This window comes from Palaemon carinicauda, chromosome 24 (genome assembly GCF_036898095.1).
Source record: "Palaemon carinicauda isolate YSFRI2023 chromosome 24, ASM3689809v2, whole genome shotgun sequence".
NCBI classification, from domain to species: Eukaryota; Metazoa; Arthropoda; class Malacostraca; order Decapoda; family Palaemonidae; genus Palaemon; species Palaemon carinicauda.
The window spans coordinates 75,909,577-75,927,508 of NC_090748.1; the positions used below are offsets into that span (position 1 = coordinate 75,909,577).

Consider the following 17,932-nt stretch of genomic DNA (forward strand, 5'->3'; position numbering starts at 1 on the left):
GAAGTATAACAGAGTCGCAGTTGTTACGGTAAAAAGACACATCAGTCACTGCGTAACTCAAAACCCCCCGATTTGTTGTTGTCCTCATACACCCGATGAGAAATTACTGCTAAGTCAGTTTGTGCTAAGAAGCCACTCCGATAAGGCATTGAAAACTAAACCCACCCAAGAAGAAATTAAAGACACGGGGTCATATTTGCTTATCAGCAATATTGTTGGGATAAGAGGAGCCAGAATTAAGCTGTGCTTGGTTGGTGAAACTGGTAACCCAGTTTCATGGAAACAGGGAAATAGGAGGAACTATAGTAGGTAGGTGGCTCTTGTCAAGTAACCGTATTAAGGTTGAAAACACGTCCGCACTCTGATGCCTTTTTGTTAGAATATGAAATAAATGGTTACAGAGAAATAGGAGGAACTATAGTAGGTAGGTTGCTCTGTCAAGTAACCGTATTAAGGTTGAAAACACGTGCGCACTCTGATGCCTTTTTGTTAGAATATGAAATAAATGGTAACAGAGAAAAAGGAGGAACTATAGTAGGTAGGTGGCTCTGTCAAGTAACCGTATTAAGGTTGAAAACACGTGCGCTCTCTGATGCCTTTTTGTTAGAATATGAAATAATTATGAATGCATTTAAGAAAATTTTCAGATGAAAAGTCTAATCATACCTTAGAATTGGTATTTTGTGTTGATGGATATCTTGAAGATCGAGCACAGTCTAAAATAATCGAGCAAATATCAAGTAAACAAAACGTGAACTTTGGTGTGTCACAGGGCTTAGTTTTATTTAGTATTTTATGAATGACTTACATTATTTGGCAACAAGCGAGGGAAATCATTCCATTTGCTAATGACTCGCAAAATATATTCAGTTAATATATACAATGTCTTACCTCACATCTTTAGACAATCAATAGGACATCATAATTTGAATTAGATATCTCAGATTAAGCCTAGTGATATTTTTAAAGCTTTTGGAATCATTTTAATTATAAATGACCTATTAAAGATGTATGGAAAATAGTTTTGCAATCTATATGGAAAACAAAGATGTTTAAACAACTCGAGGATTATAACTTATTAATGCTGTGATGAATGGCCTGTTTCTGCGTGCAGTAGAACTTGTATACACCCGATCTGCAAAAAGTGCAAACCTTTGCTGAAAAGATACTAACGGGAACTGGAAAGAAATATGACCAGACCACACCGATCGTAAAGAGACCAAAACCATTTACATATCCCAAGAACTAGGTTTAGAAATGCAGTCAAGGGTTTATCAGTTTGGGAAAGTAATACTTAGAACAATCTGAATAAAACGTCAAACAATTCAATTATTGTTCTTTGTATAAAGTGGAACTCAAAACAGTAGTTTGAAATGTATTTTAATTGAACTTCTGAAAAATAATTCCACCATACGTTATCATGTGTCAAAAGTTAATGAAATATATTTTAGGTTATTAGTTTAGCCTTTTTTATTGTAGGGGATGAAATTAGATTTTATTCTAAACGAACTTCATTGTGTACGCATGTTGTCTGTAAATTTGTTCACACTATAACTTCAATAATGTTTTACAAATTTATAATTTTAATATTCTTTGTGTAATATAAATTTAATACCCTGTTAATTAAAGTGGGGAAATAATTGGATTATTATTACAAATGCATCGCCATTCAGTCATGGCTCCCACTGTAGCTGATTGCACATGTAATGTGGCCGGTGGTGGGTGGGTCGCTACATGCCCACTCTTGGATATAGTTAGGGACGTGTCAGTGATATGGCACTAATCTTGCGTACTTGGGGTCCGTGGCTCACGCCCAACTACCTCCCACCAGTTGGTAAATTGTGAAAGTGTAATAGCGGCAGTTGCCAGTAAGAGAAGAGTCATGGCTTCAGCATCTTCATTCTTCGAAACTAAGAACTGGAAAGCTCTACCCTACTTGGCCACCTTGTCAGGAGGGTAATATAACATTCCGGTATACTGAAGAAATTCTCTCTCTCTCTCTCTCTCTCTCATTATATATATATATATATATATATATTATATCTATATATATATATGTGTGTGTGTGTGTGTGATATATATATATATATATATATATATATATATATATATATATATATATATATATATATATATATATATATATATTATATCATATTCTTTTATTTTTTCTATTTATAAGAAACGGCCATATACAGTACTTTCAAGTACACATTTGATGTGTATTTCATGCTTATATTATCTACGGGTTAACCTAAATTACTGTGTACACAGCATTTTTCTAATATCTACATTCAAGAATGTAGAACGGCATTTTGCCCTTGGCAGCTCCCACCACTGGAACTAACGGGAGAAGAATAGCTTGGAATTATGTTTTCTAAAATTTGACCGAGTGCAGAAAGTATGATGGTTCTTGACAGGAGACTTGATTTTTTGTTTAGAATATAGAAGTGAATATACTTAAAAGGAAACGGACTTGTTACAAACTAAATTGCTCGCGACACCCATTTCCTGAGAGATGTCCTTAGGATTCTCTCTCTCTCTCTCTCTCTCTCTCTCTCTCTCTCTCTCTCTCTCTCTCTCTCTCTCTCTCTCTCTCTCTCTAGTCAGTTGTAGTCATACATAACACTTTAGTCAAACGTAGCAATGTTCGTATCTTACAACTGTAATTTATATTCTTATTAATTCAAAACTTTGGTGACCTGTACAATCGGATTACAAAGATGAATTGGTCACTATCAAAGTGTTTTCAATGTAGGCAAGTTTGAATTAGCTCTTCTCAGTAAGGAGTTGCAGACACCGGTTACCTTAAGATGGTCATATAATTAAAAGAAATGTGTTCTCAGTAGTCCAAATCCTTAGAAACCTTACAGTATGGGCAGGAAGTGTCAGACCAAAATCTTCTTTACGCCTTTCCAAGTTGCCAATAGTATCTTTGCTTTTCTGTACAAATGGTAAAGTTTGTCACGTGTGTTTTGCCATTGGTTTTGTTGTCCTCATTAATTATTACCCATGGTAGGTGTTATGTAGGAAGTACACTATATTGATGTTTTTCATGCGTAGGAGGGACTATATTAGGTAGGTGACTATTTTCTTCTTTGGTTTTTGATAAATGAGTCATGGTTTTCTATAACTATTGAAATAATTGTGAAGTTTCTTGAAGCAAATTTAAGCGTTAGACTCTTCTAAGAAAATTTGCAGTCATTTCCGGTCCATGAATCATTGTGGATTTTTTACTTGATCAAAGTTTTCGGGAGGATCTGGTTTTGTAGGAATGTTTTCTACTGACAAGTGCAGTGTCGAAACTGATGATATTTTATTGTTACTCAAGTGAAAAGATTTATTAACAAGACACTTCTTTCTTTCTATGGAAAATCAAAAATGTCTAGTCAAGTGATTGTAGGAGCATTATTGTTACATGGAACATACCTTATTTTTGATTTTAAGAAAAGACTCATTGAACTTAATTGTTAAGTGGGATTGTACCCTTTAGTATTGTTAATCTAGTGTCTCGTTGGCTATTCGACAGTTACATGTGGTCAATTTACAAGACAATCTTGAATTCATATATGCAATACATGTTGCAGTAATTAGTAATTACTGAAAAATTATACCCATAGATATTGAGATGAACGAATTCTCTCTCTCTCTCTCTCTCTCTCTCTCTCTCTCTCTCTCTCTCTCTCATTCACCAACTCGGACTTTTTCCTTTGAATATTGAATTTCTGGTGGTGCGGGTTTTTAGACGCATTAACGCACCGCTACGTTTACACCCAAGAAATGCCTCCCTCCGTTGCTACCACCCTTGCTGCTGCTGCTGCTTTTTTTTTTTTTAAACGTCATTGCCGGATTCTTTCCTTGGACTTTGTAGAAATTCCTTCCTTCCTACTGGTATTAAACAATTTTTAGGTCGTGTTCATGACTGAAAAATGTATAAATATAGAAGTTTTGACCTTTTTGTTCAACTCGTTTTCTGTTGGTGAAATCTCTTCCTGGATGATGATAGATTCCAGATTCATAGAAGTCTTTTCTATTATTCTCTTTCCCTTAGGGATATATTTCTGATACAAGCTGTAAATAATTGATCAATATGAAATAACTTGAAGTATAATAGGAAGACACTGACATTAAAGAATACACGAGAGAGTTATGTACATCTTAGATTATTGGAGGTAATTTAACCAATAATGGGAATTTGAAACTTATGATAATCAAATATGAATGGTCTTTAAGTTAATTCCTCATTAAAATAAGGTGTCATTTACCTCTGTTCAAGGTGAAATCAGTTACGGTGTCGCTTAGAATTGGGTGTTTCTTAAAAAAACATTCTACCATCTATGACGTTAAAAGCTGTTCCTAAAATTGCATAAGCAAACCAGGTTATAACTAATGATTACTTCGTTCGCTGTAAATGTGTATTTGGACATTTCCGTGTAAAAATAAAGAGAAGGAAGATCATGGCGAAGGGTTTAAGCGTGGCCACAGTTTAAGGGGGGTTCGTCGTTAGTTTGTTTATCTTCATGTATTTTTTGCCAGTGTTCGTTGATATTTTTCTTTTGAAATTTACATAACGCTTGGCTTACTATTGCTGCAATACCTTTCTATAAAACTCCATTCAGATTTTGATGGCCCTCGAGTGATTGTGTAATGTAACAACGGAATCGGTGCATGAGTATATCAGTCAAATTTACCGAATAATTTGCTTTCATGCAAGTATCCGTTGAGGCTATTCGCAATTACTAGAAATGAATTAAAGAAAATAACCATCGAAATGAAATTTTAGTGAAGTGTTGATGTTTCAATCAGTTTATGACGTCATTTTGTATGAGGAAGACGGCAAAGCAACGGTGTGGAAGGCTCACCGATGATGTCATCATCGGGTAGGTTCTGGGGAAGAGAAGGACCACTCTTGATCATAGTGCCTCCTTTGTTTGGAAATAGTGTCTATTTATAAAGATAGTCGACCAATTAACTATTTCTGAAACCAATAAGGAAATTCATAACTTGGGAAACTTGTTTTCATATCAGAAAGTAGTCAGGATTCCAGTTTTGGGCACGCGTCAGTGATCTAAGTGAAAATCCAGAGGTTCAACTGATACACCAGTCATGTATATTGAAAGTTTTCATTACTTTTTTCTATTGATTTTAAATTTTATTTTCTGAAGTAATTTTTAACATTCTTTCCTGTTTAATACTGTTTGGTAGCCTATGTACAATTACAATTGTCCACGTGAAATTTGGTGTAGTATAAGTGTACATTTACTTGCATAGATCATCTATTAGTTGGAATTGTTAATGAAATGTGTACTCTCTATGTCTCTATGACTCCATGTCATTATCTTTTCTCTGAGTATCTTAAGGACTTGATTAGAGGTAAGTCATCAATTATTTTGAAATTTAGCACTTAATTTTATCACAAAGGTAAGTGAATGTTCTAATGCGTATGTATTGCTCTTCTATTCCCCAAATGTACAGTAAACTCCGTTGCCTTTGGTGTTGGTTATAAAGCATGTGGGAAAGGGTTTCGAAATTTTGTATGATATTGATGATTCATATGTTATGAAGCTTGCTATCCCTAAGATTAACCTGATCGTGATTTGATTATATTTGTTAGCTTTTCATGAAAATTAAACTGGTTTATCATTTCAATATAACTTGAAATTTTCTGAACTCGGAGAAAATAATTCAGTCTGTTAAAAATGCAAATACAAATTTATAAATGAGTAAATATGTGTGCATGTACATGTGTATGTAGTGTTATGTTTTAAACAGTATTGAATTCCCTATTACATTCTATGAATTACTCGATTAGAAATGAAATAGGTGACAATTAATCAGCTTTGATTTAAAGGCAAAATTCTGCTTCTATTCCAGAGGTGCGTCAGGAGGCTGTCAAGGAGGCCCTGGCACAGTATCAGTCAAGACCTAAGAATCTTCCCCTGCCATCCAAAAGATCATCTGTTATGACAGCCAGATCACCAGACAGACATCACAGGGATTCAGGTAATTTTTGCTGTTGACTGTACAGGTATAAGGTACTAATCCTGTTTTGTTTCTTTATTGTATTACTGTAAAGTTACTTCTGCTTGTTTGGAGTTTCTTGGTATTAAATACTTATTATTATTATTATTATTATTATTATTATTATTATTACTTGCAAAGCTACAACCCTAGTTGGAAAAGCAAGATGCTATAAGCCCAGGGGCCCAACAGGGAAAATAGCCCAGTGAGGAAAGGAAACAAGGAAAAATAATATATTTTAATAACAATGACATTTAGATAAATATTTCCTATATAAACTATGAAAACTTTAACAAATCAAAAAGAAGAGAAACGAGATAGAATAGTGTACCCGAGTTTACCCTCAAGCAAGAGAACTCCAACCCAAGACAGTGGAAGACCATGGTACAGAGGCAATGGCACTACCCAAGACTAGAGAACAATGGTTTGATTTTGGAGTGTCGTCCTAGAATAGCTGCTGTGCTGATGACCGTGTATGGGTTTTGGTGCAAATGATAGAATCTGTATTTTTCTATTTATACTGTTTTACTTCTTAAGATACTAAGAAAAGGCTTTGTCTACGATTTAATGTACTTGAGGTCGTCATCACAACAGTAAAACTCAATTTCATTGTATAAGAAAGTTTTATAGATGTATTAATTGTATTTTTTTATTTGTGCAGTCTATGGTTCCTGAGATCTTTTATTTGGATACGGAAAAAGAATACTTGAATAAGAGATTATATTCCAATATTGTATGCTAAGTAGCTAAAGAATTATAGAATTAGGGCGTTAGTGATTGATGAAAGTTGCCTCTGTGGTTCAACTTCTTTGGAGGTTATTTGAATTTAACTTTGAGCAGGATTACCTTTTTTTTTTTTTTTTGGTGGTGGTGGTGGTTAGAATAAATTTTTAATGCTGCAGGTGTGACATTTTGAGGATAGAATTTAGTGGTCTCATGATTTTTTGCAGTGTATTTAGTTTTTTTATTTTATTTTGTGGACTAAGTATTATAGTAATTTTTATAAAGTCATGGCATTTGAAGAATTTGTCTAAAGCTGACGATGTTTAAAGATATATAGAAAGCTGTTTGTATTTGTGCTGTTTAGGAGCTGGCAGTGTTATAATGTTATTCAATGAAATTGTTATTGGTGGTATTTTTAGAATTTTGATAACATTAGTGTGTAAAGACAGTTTTTCTTACATGAAATTTCTCGGAAAATCTTTGATAAGTCTGCCTTATAAAGTTTGATTTGATAGTTGTCAGTTTCAAGATTTTTCATTAAAGAGTTAACTATATGTTGTGTTTCATTGGTAAACAGTGCATATGGTAGGGGGGAGGATCATATCATACATGAAACTCAACTTGAAAAAAAAAAAACACTAGTGGCCAAAGAACCAAATCATAATCATTGGGAAGAACCTCACAAAAAAACCAAGAATATAATGTCACTTATTAAACCCTAACTTGCATTTCTCAGAAACTTTAGATGACATCGTAATGAAAGGGAAAAATCTTACAGGCTCCAACTCTCTTATCTTCCTTATAATAGATATCTTCGTGCATCTTGGTGTCCTTAAAGTAATTCAAGGGGTTGGTACAAGGGAATTAAAGTGCTGATTATCTCAGTAAGTTTGACCCTAAATAGAATTCCTAGAGATGTCACTTCTGTTATATCAGCAGCTAATTTCTCATAACAGTAATTATAAAAAAAATGCAAGGGAGACTTATTACCATTCATGAGAGAGGGGTTAATGGTTTAAAGGCCACTCATGAATGGCAAAGACAAGGGACAGTGACAATGGCCTAGAGACTGACCATATATACATATGATCAGTGCCCAAGCCCCCTCTCTACCTAAGCTAGGACCAGGGAGGGTTACAAGTTCACCTCTCCCTTGTGTATATTGTATACAGTACTTTTATGCAGAACAGATTTCCGTATTTCCTTTCCTCACTGGGCTATTTTTCCCTGTTGGAGCCCTTGGGTTCCTAGCATCCTGCTTTTCGAACTAGGGTTATAGCTTAGCTGATAATAATAATAATAATAATAATAATAATATATTCATTTCACAAATATTTGTTTGCCTCCCCTCGCCTACAAAGTTTCTGCTGGCTAAATATCTCATTAATGGGAAGCTATGATAACTATTATCCTCAGAGGATATACAGGGTTAGGAATCCAGTTATTTTACACATGATTTTATTCATTTATTTCCTTCCTAATAGATTCAGAAGACAGTGATGAAGACAGTGTAACTGCAGAGGGTAGTTTAGGAAGTAGCGGTGGTCACAGTGGCTCCCAAGGTACCCCTGAAGTGACACGAACTCCGTTGCTCCTCCCACCACCACAAGTACCATCACACAGTGGCATGGGAACACCTGGAAGTAGCTCTGGAAGTAGTCACCACACTCCTCCACATCCGATGCAACAAAAACAGCAGCAACCTCTTCCACCTATACCTCCGCACAGGTGAGTTTTTGTCAGCAGCCCAATGTGATTTTAAATACTCCATAAATAGCATGAGACAGCTATAGATATACAGTACCGTGCAACATTTGTATATGCACTTTAAATCTATATAAAGCCTTTTATATTGGAGTAAGGACAAGTAAGAATTCCATTCATATAGAATTAACAAATGTATGTAACATATATTTCTTATTTTAATTTGTACAAAATTAATCATGTAATTACAGTTCAATACATTGTCATATCTGGCTAATTGCTATTTTCAGTAATCGGCTCAGCAATGGGGAAGATGATGAGCGAACAAGACGCGAATTATCAGAAATGACAGATCTCATGCGAAATATTACCTCATGTAAGTAAAGGGTCATAATGTATACAGAGTAGAATATGATTTGTTCAACATGATAATTTAATGAAATTGCATTTGACTTAAGAATGTCTCATCTACTAATATTGCTTTAATAATCTGGAAGAAGGAAGAATTACTGTTTCCGATAAGACGTGTTTTTCAAGTTAAGATACAGTATTTTTACTTGACAGTCTACAAATAAAACTTGGAATTTTTATTGTTAAAATTTTCCTTGTGGTCATGTAACCAGTTTTGATGTATATTTCACAGTGGTCTTTCTAAAAGTCATTGTTGTACTATTGTTATATTTACACTCATGGGCTGTTTTCTTCTCCTTTATCTGGTATAGTTCCTCAACCTCCGGATGTTACAAATAATACTGGAGGAGGCAACAATCGACCTCCACGAGATGACCGTATTACTCGTTATTCTGGCCTAGCTCCAGGCAGACAGTCTTCCTCTGATTCTGGTATAGTTGCATTTTCTAACTATTTTCGTAATTTCTCCCTTTGCATAAACAGGTTATTTTTTTAATTATTCCTTAACATGAAGCATAGATTGAGAAAGTATCTTTGATTACAGCCACAATATTTAGTACAGAACCTGTAAAAATTAAGATAGACGTTCAGTGCAATGTTTCTTTTTTCATAGTTTAAAAGTAATATGTACATCCAGCTGAAAGAAAACAAACTTTATGAGGAATATTCCTTTTTTGTATGATTAAGATCAGTACTGTATTGTATTTTGTATTGATTATGAAGTTTTCACAGGAAATTCATATCTTAAATATATAGACGATTGTTTTGATTTTTAGGATTTTGAATTAGGAATTGGACTTTTAAAACAGAATTAGAAAAAAAGAGGCCATGTAAAAGTAATGTCACTTGAAAATCAAGGAACACTAATTAATTTATTTGATTGCTTTTGAGTATGAGTATTTTCTATCAATATTCTATCAATATTCTGCAATAAATTTTCTGTTTTTGATTTATAAAGGGATATCCATTTGCATAATGGGTGTGTTGTACATTTGTGAATACTGTACAGAACTGAAAGGGTGTCATTATACACCTGACAAGACAGAGTCAGATGTTGGCATTTCTTTCTTTTAAATTTAAGTTTGCTTACTATTAAAAACCTTAACACATCTTTTATGTTCTATCTTTATATTGTAGTTAAGAAAAATGTTCAGTTATCATATACTGTGGTGCATTCAAAACTGATGTTTACATTGGTGAGGGAATAAAATAGTTTGTAAATTTCAATATACCATGAATGCATAGTTGCTGGTGTTTACATTAAAAGTAGCAGTTTATTACATTATAGTAAATCCTAGCTAAATTTGTGAGCACAGCTCTTATGCATGCACTGATCATACTCTTGTTTTCATAATGCTATTTAATTTTCTTGATAACTTTACATTTTTTACCTGACACACTGAATATAACTAAACCAAACATGATAGTCATGTACAGTATGTTGACTTTTTTTTTGTCCTTCAGAATGAGATGAGATTGTCACGTAGAAAATTTAAATTAATGAACTATGTGTATGGATGTTGGTCTATTAGAATAAGACATGTACAAGTGAAGTGTGAAATCAGTTTGTGTGTATATGTATGATATGAATGTGTGGATTTTGTGTGCGTGCAAGATTAAATTCGATTAGTAGGTGAGTAAGTCCATTGCCTGGTACTTTGGTGAAAGTTTCCTTGAATATGAAGTAAATTTACGTGAAAAAGTTCATCGACGAATTACAGTAAGTCACTAGAAATTATGCCACTTATGAAACCTATAAAATGACTTGGTTTTTGGGGTGAAGGATAGAAATACAGTATTTTATATTTGAATTAAAGGATATTTTTATCAGTGAATAAGAAGCACATAATCTTTGATGTCCAATATTTTTTTTTTTTTTTCTCTCTCTCTCTCTCTCTCTCTCTCTCTCTCTCTCTTCAAAAAGCAGGTATAGAGGGCAAGAGATGCCAAAACCTTGTAAGAAATGATAGATGGATATTGCAAATATTTTTGAAAAATGGCAGAAGAAACTTTCACAAACATCCGTATGCTGTTGCTTTGAGCATTTCACATTGGTCTACTGTACACAATTTCTTTATGGAAGTTTACACCCTTTATTTTTTATTATATCCTTTAAATATTTTACTTTTAGACAATTATTTTAAAATTAGAAAAAAAAAACTACTTAACCATTCCCTTGGAGATTACTCATGAATGACATTATTTCCCTTTAGTTTCTGGTTCCAGTGATTTTAAATTGCCATTTCAATGTCTTATTCATCCTGATCTTTTGAAACCCTGCCCAAAAATAGAGAGAGAATGGAAATGATGAATTCAAAGTCATATGCTCCAAATACAGTACAGTATTTTTTTTTTTAAAAGCTACTTTAGTAATTAATGTGCTAGGAAGTGTTATTTGGGCTGTAACTGGTTGTTGATAGTTATACGTTATATGCGTGTTGTGTATATTTGTTTTGTAATTGTATAGCTGATGTGGGATTTGCATGTTAGATAAAAATAAAGTATTAAATTTTTACAGCACATTGATGAATGAATGAACAGTATGTTTGTTTGGATATTGATTTCAATGGATGTACAATATACTGTACATGGTACTCTACACGGTTTAGATTACAGTTCTATATAGAATATTGCATATTTAAAGTATCATACATAATTCGGTACATTACAGTATGTAAATAGTATTATACAGCCAATACTTTTTTGAATTAAGCAATAGATTATTCACAATTTTTATATACAGTATATAGACTGGATATTTGGTAATAAAAAACCCTAGTGTATCTATAACTAATCATGAGAGAAAGGGTCAGTATATATGCATCAGTATATATAATGTGTAGTTTTTATTGAAAAAAAATTGCGTTGCTTTTTCTTTTCTGCATGCTTATGGTTTTGAATAAAAATATGGGATTTATGGTAATTAGAAATTTGTCCACATTTTTTCTACGCCAAATTTTTTCTTTGTTTGAATTCATTGTCTAAAATCAAGGACTAACAACTGACATTTTTGGCTTTTAAAGTTGAAGTTAACTTTTTGTATTAAATTTAATTTTGAATATGTTTAATCAACACCTAGTTCTTCACCCATGGCTTTACATGAAATTTAGAAGCCTAGCTTCATAGGATGGGCTTTGATAAAGAAATTGAAAGTTTCTCTGTATCTGTCCATTACTTAAACAGTAGAAATGTATTAATTGAATTCTGAAAGTGAGCCACAAATTATTTGTTGATGTCATGGACACTAATGCTAGTTTTGATAGCAATAGAATAAGAATTGGAATTACTGTAGTTTAGTAAGTTCTTTTCTTCAGTTTTTATTATTTCAAAGAAGTTGTTTTAGTTCACTAGAATGGGCAGCGCAAACATTAGAACTTCAAAATGCTAAATTAACGGGGCAAAAAGTTTATGCAAATGAAAATTTCCTCTCAAAAGGTCCATTAGGCACACATCATTTAAAACTATCTAAATCATAATTCATAATTATACTAGTTTTGTCTAATGGTAGTTTGTTAGTAACTGAGCTTTTTAAACTTTATACAAGTCAATTTTTGTTGATTGTATGGTAGTCTTACATCACCAGCCAGTTTATTTTCAAACAATGAAAAATCATGTTGAATATGATTAATGTTCTCTTCTTGTCATAAAAGCTAGGAAAGAGAAATAAAATTTTTGCCGTTAGGTTTTATTCATATCAGACTTTTTTTTTACATTTCTGCCTTATCCATATATTAGGGAAATTATTATTTTTGTCATTTTCATGGAAAATAATTTTGAATGTAATTCGTACTCTAGACTCCCTTTGAAAATGAGAAAGAAGTTAGGATTAGGTATTTTATAATAAGGAGTTTTTTTTTTTTTTTTTTTTTTTGTACATACTGTAAAGTATTAGAAATTAAGGCATATGGGAATAAAAAATTTTAAATAAAACTTTTAAAGCTTTGGTCACCTATAACCAATATCTTGGTTTAAAAGTGTTCTTGTTAGAGAACCCCCTTAAGATAAAAAAGAAATAAATACATAATTTGATTGTAGCTTTGTAAAAAAAAAAAAAAAAGGTTTTGCATATGGCATCACAAGAATGTTGAATGTACAGTTTATGAACTATCAATTTCAATTGAAAGTTTAAATACATTATTAAATTTAGATTTAGAAATGCATTTTTATTTAGGAGGCCATTGCTTTTTAAGAGCTTTGCTGAGCCACAAGGTACAGTTTCATGTAATGCCATTCTTTTTGTACTTCTATGACTCAAGTTGTGTGAGTTTTTTTCTTTTGTAATTTTTTTCTTGTCTTGATTGCTTTTGGCTTTTGCTCCTTTCCCTACTATTGGGGTTATAATGGTGTTTTCTCAAACTAACCCTGGGCTTGCTTGCGGGCTGTCTGGTGCCTCCTCCTGTTCTGTCATATGCAGACGGATGGCGAGACGCTCTTTATAATTTTCCAGAAAATTGGCGAGGTACTGGAAGATGGAAAGTGTCAAACAAAATTCAACAGCTTTTAAACACACTAAAGAGACCAAAGAGACGGCCTTTACCAGAATTCTACTTGGATGATGAAGAAGATTTAGAAATTGCTGCCAATCCTAAGGATCCTAATGCTCCTAAACCTGAGGGAATGGTTATGACTCCAGCTCGAGGAGAGCAGCTTGTGGTGAGTTGTGTGAAATATAATTCTTGTAAATGCTGTAAAAGATTATTAGTTGATGTTTTCTACCAAAAATTGCTATGAGTTGTTTCACAGAAAACCCATTACACACACAAATAACCCACATTTTATTTATTTTATTAATTCTAGAGGAGGAAGAAAACAAGCTGATATGAATGACTGTGGTCTCCCCAGCTAAGTTCCAAAATAATAATAATAATCATCTTTATTATTTTGGGATTTACCTGGATGAGAAGTCTTTCATACCAGCAAGTTTTGCCCAACTTCCCTACTCACCAGTTGACCTAATAGATAAATTCTAATTTGAATTACCCCTAATGAGTCAATATGGATGATAATTAACATAATATCCTACTAAAATAAAAGTAAATTTCTGTCTCGCATTGGGACCGAACCCTAGTCTCTTCAAATGAAAGCTGGAAAGATTGCCGAGTAGCAAAAGAGAGGTTATTCTAACTATAAAAAATAGAGGTCTCTCTTCCTTTTCTCCTCTTATTAAAGAATGTGCAAGTACTGTACTGGAACATTCAAGCAGAAGTTTGGAATAGTAATACCTCTAGATACAAAATTAATTCATTCCAGAGTGGCTTTTGTATCATAATTTTTTTGTATGATGAGGGCAGCTTTACATGTAAATCGCCTGATTTGTTCCAAGCCCTACTGTACTAATAAAGCTATAACCACAATGAAATACACCCAAATACATTTGAATCATTCAATATACCTAACTTAGCTGTTAATACTTGTAAATAAAGTAGTTATTAGAACATAATGTAATGATAAATGGAAAATAATACAATATGTACAGTACAATACAGTACTGTACCTTACTTTGTTAATATACCATTACTGTAGAGTGGTATGTTTTCTATCGTGCATAACTAAACCGTTTTCTTCAACTCGCTCATAATTTTAACTGTAGCTAACCTATTGTCAAGTAATACAATTAATATTAATTTGTGATATGTCAATAAATAACCTACTTGTTTTTTTTTTACACATTTTTAAGCTATTTTATTGTAAAACAAGCAAGATTCATTGATGTTAATACTGTATGTACAAAATTCATACATGTATTGCTACCCTCTTCATGGTGTAGATTATAGCTTTGCTCAGCCAAATGTTATTTCTGGGTACACTTTTTTCATTGTTTAAAAAAATCATCAGTATATAAAGTACTGAATCATTAAATGTACTTAGCATTATTTCTGCTTCATGTGTTATACAGTAGCTGATTTACTTTATTTAGTTAAATTACATTTTTTTATTTAATTTTCTCATGAACATTTCATTATTCTTTAAAGTAAGAAATGAAAGGTCATTTTCTAATGTTGCTGTGGCTTACAGGCATAAATCTTGATGGTTGTTCCAACACCTGGAAATTTGAAAGTTTTCTATTTGATTTTAAAGGAGAAATAAACTTATGGCTTGAAATAGAATAGGTACAATGGCTTCATTGTTATTATTTTGTCTTTTCCTTTATTTGTGCTATTTGTTTTTTAGTATACATAGTATCCCACTATTGTTTTTTTTAGATTCCAGCTGGGTTGCCTCGATCTGTTGAAGATGCTGTATACCGTTATGGATCGTCATCAGGTTATAAAGCTCCCGTTGCAACCATACTGGATGCAAATGGGAAGCTTTCGGTTTCACTCACTTATGGTAAGAATTTTATTGCTGTTTAGAATAAATAAATTAATTTATAGTACATTAGAAGAATGTACAGTATTTTTATTCATTTTTAGAATTAAAGAATATCTTTGTGTTCATATTTTTTTGGTTTGTAGAGTACTGTTTTATATTACTGTATTTTAATGTGCTTCCCTTCTTTAGAAAATTTTCATAAAGAATATATGACTACCATTTAGCTACTGTTCTGCCAGATTGTTTATGTTGATCCCATTTTCATTTTTATTTGTAATTTAATTGCTAAAGTTTCTCATGCTTGATAACATGTTGATCCTTTTTGAATCATCCTTGTTAGGAATAAAAACCACCTATTTTATAAAAACTCCAACAGTTTCATAGCATTGCCAATTATCTTTTTTTTCAACTTGCAGGAAAGTTGTTGAGTAGATCACAAAAGATGGCTTACAACTTGCTGACCAGGTTGGGTGGGCGGGGTGAAGGGAATGTTATGCCAGGAGACAGAGTTGCCCTAGTGTACCCAAATAATGATCCTGTGTCATTTATGTGTGCATTTTATGCTTGCTTACAAGCTGGGCTAGTACCAGTACCAATAGAAGTTCCTCTATCTCGTCGAGATGCTGGTTCTCAGCAAGTAAGTGAGCTTGTGTATGCCTGTTAAAAATTTGAGATGTGCAGTATTTTTGTCAGCATTTGAAGCTTGGTATTACTTGCTTTGCATTGTTATTCACTGGTACAATAAAAAATTGAGTGACGGTTTTGATTTCTCTAATAATTACTTAAAGATTGTGACAAAAGTTTTCAAGATGTATACTTTTGTTTCCAGATTGGCTTCTTGCTGGGAAGTTGTGGCGTTTCTGTTGCATTAACGTCTGAGGCTTGTTTTAAGGGCATTCCAAAAACTAGTGCTGGGGAAGTGGTATCATTTAAGGGTTGGCCAAAACTCACGTGGTTTATCACTGACCATCTTCCAAAACCTCCAAAAGACTGGCAGATTCCTCCAAGACACTCAGATGACTCTGCAGCATATATTGAGGTAAAAACATTCTAGCATAATATTTTACACTTAATATGAACTTGCGGTATCTTATTATGCTCTAGTGTGTAATGTTCTTTCATTTTTTTCTCTTTAATTTTGTTAATGAAAAATTTTCCATTTCAGATTTCCAATTTAATTTTTTACCTTTTGTGTTAGTTTTTCTTTTGTTAAGTATGTATCATGTATTCTTATACTTCTTTGTTTTCTTTTCTAACATTTTATGATAGATTTTGTTTCCTTCCAATTTTTATGCAGCAACAGATTAAAGAAATATAATTTGTAGATGTATAAATCAAATCTTAAAGACTTAGAGATTCAATTTATGATGAAGATTCAGAAAATTACAGATTTCAAATTTTCTCCATGGAAGAGTTTACAGGCTGAAAATCAAATACCCTGACCCATATACAGTAATGTTGTTTATTAACTATTTAAAGCACAATAAGATAAGCTTGCAAGCAACTTCCCCACTAGAAACTTATTTGATTTGTGTTTTTATAAATTATTTAGCTTCTACTGGTATAACCGTTTAGAGCCATTCATCATCTTGTAGCCATAAATTTAATTGGATATATTTGAACGATAGATTTTTTTCAAATATCTTGTTATCTTGTATGGCCGGTCAGTCCAGTATAGAAATATGATGGGCCTTATTGAGTTTGCATATTGATTTGTGTTTCTGACTACTATTTGGGCAAAGAAAAAGGTAACAAAAATTACCCTGCTAAAGCCATTTACTTAATAGCCTGTATAATTTAAGGGTTTTATCTTGTAATCCTTTTCTACTTCCACTTCCTTTCTTCCATATTTTTATCCAACTTCTTCATTTGCATATGGGGGCTGAATGGCCCAAATTCCTAACCTATTGTCCAAAATTCATAAATCTCTCGTCATCTGTGTTTTGAATGTAAAAATTACTTCCAAGAAATGCATTGGGAAACCATTCAGATTATTTATGATTAGATTTGCCCCATTATTAATAGTTAGATTACTAATATGCAAATACAGTATATAAATTCATAAGTAACAGCAGTAATATTGGTGATATTTTAGCTTATTTTTTGTACAATAAATTTCTTTAGATTTTCCATTCACAGAAATCATTAATGGTAAATCATGATGAAAGAAAGTACTAAATTTTTAGAAGCATTTGCAGTACAGTAGTTCCACTAAAAGTATAATTTCAGGACCAAGTTCTTTTAAACTAATGAGAGCCAACTTAACCCCACACCAAGGAAATAAAAAACTCCCAAAATTGATTAGCAGCATTCAGTAGAAAATATAACAAGGCCTTCACAGTGTAGTATATACTGACTGTCCCGATTCTCTCACTGGTGCCATATTTGCTGTTTTGTCTCCTTAAAGGAAAACTATACGTCTACTTAGACGTCTCTAATTTTCAGCATATCTAGTAGGGATACTTGTAATTTTCAGCACATCTAGAAATGCTGTAGTAGCTAGGTATTATTGTTGAAGTGTGCTGCAATCATTCACATGCAGACATTACTGGAAATTAACAACTGTCAAGTTTGCTGCATTTATTAAATCAAGCATAAGAATTCCAGTGATGATTGTTTTTGCATTATTGATTTAAAATGTCAGATGATACACTAATAATAAATAAAGTAGGTTGAAAATCATGGTTTGTTTAGGTATCTTATTAAGGCAAAAAAAGAAATACAGGGTAGAAGTAATATCCCTTCTGAGAATGTCGGTCCA

The 17,932-nt window shown here is 32.7% G+C and overlaps 1 protein-coding gene across 15 annotated transcripts in view; it reads left to right on the forward strand.

The window, feature by feature from the left end:
• DIP2 (disco-interacting protein 2) overlaps positions 1-17,932 on the forward strand; it is a 262,033-nt gene that overhangs the window by 213,518 nt on the left and 30,583 nt on the right. For 14 of the 15 annotated variants that reach the window (XM_068348191.1, XM_068348192.1, XM_068348195.1 and 11 more), the window contains 8 exons: positions 5,875-6,003; positions 8,229-8,472; positions 8,739-8,824; positions 9,171-9,290; positions 13,274-13,512; positions 15,063-15,189; positions 15,588-15,808; positions 16,001-16,210. In XM_068348191.1, the coding sequence (XP_068204292.1) occupies positions 5,875-6,003; positions 8,229-8,472; positions 8,739-8,824; positions 9,171-9,290; positions 13,274-13,512; positions 15,063-15,189; positions 15,588-15,808; positions 16,001-16,210 (1,376 nt within the window). The remainder of the gene's footprint in view (positions 1-5,874; positions 6,004-8,228; positions 8,473-8,738; positions 8,825-9,170; positions 9,291-13,273; positions 13,513-15,062; positions 15,190-15,587; positions 15,809-16,000; positions 16,211-17,932) is intronic. The other variant, XM_068348187.1, reaches the window with a different exon arrangement.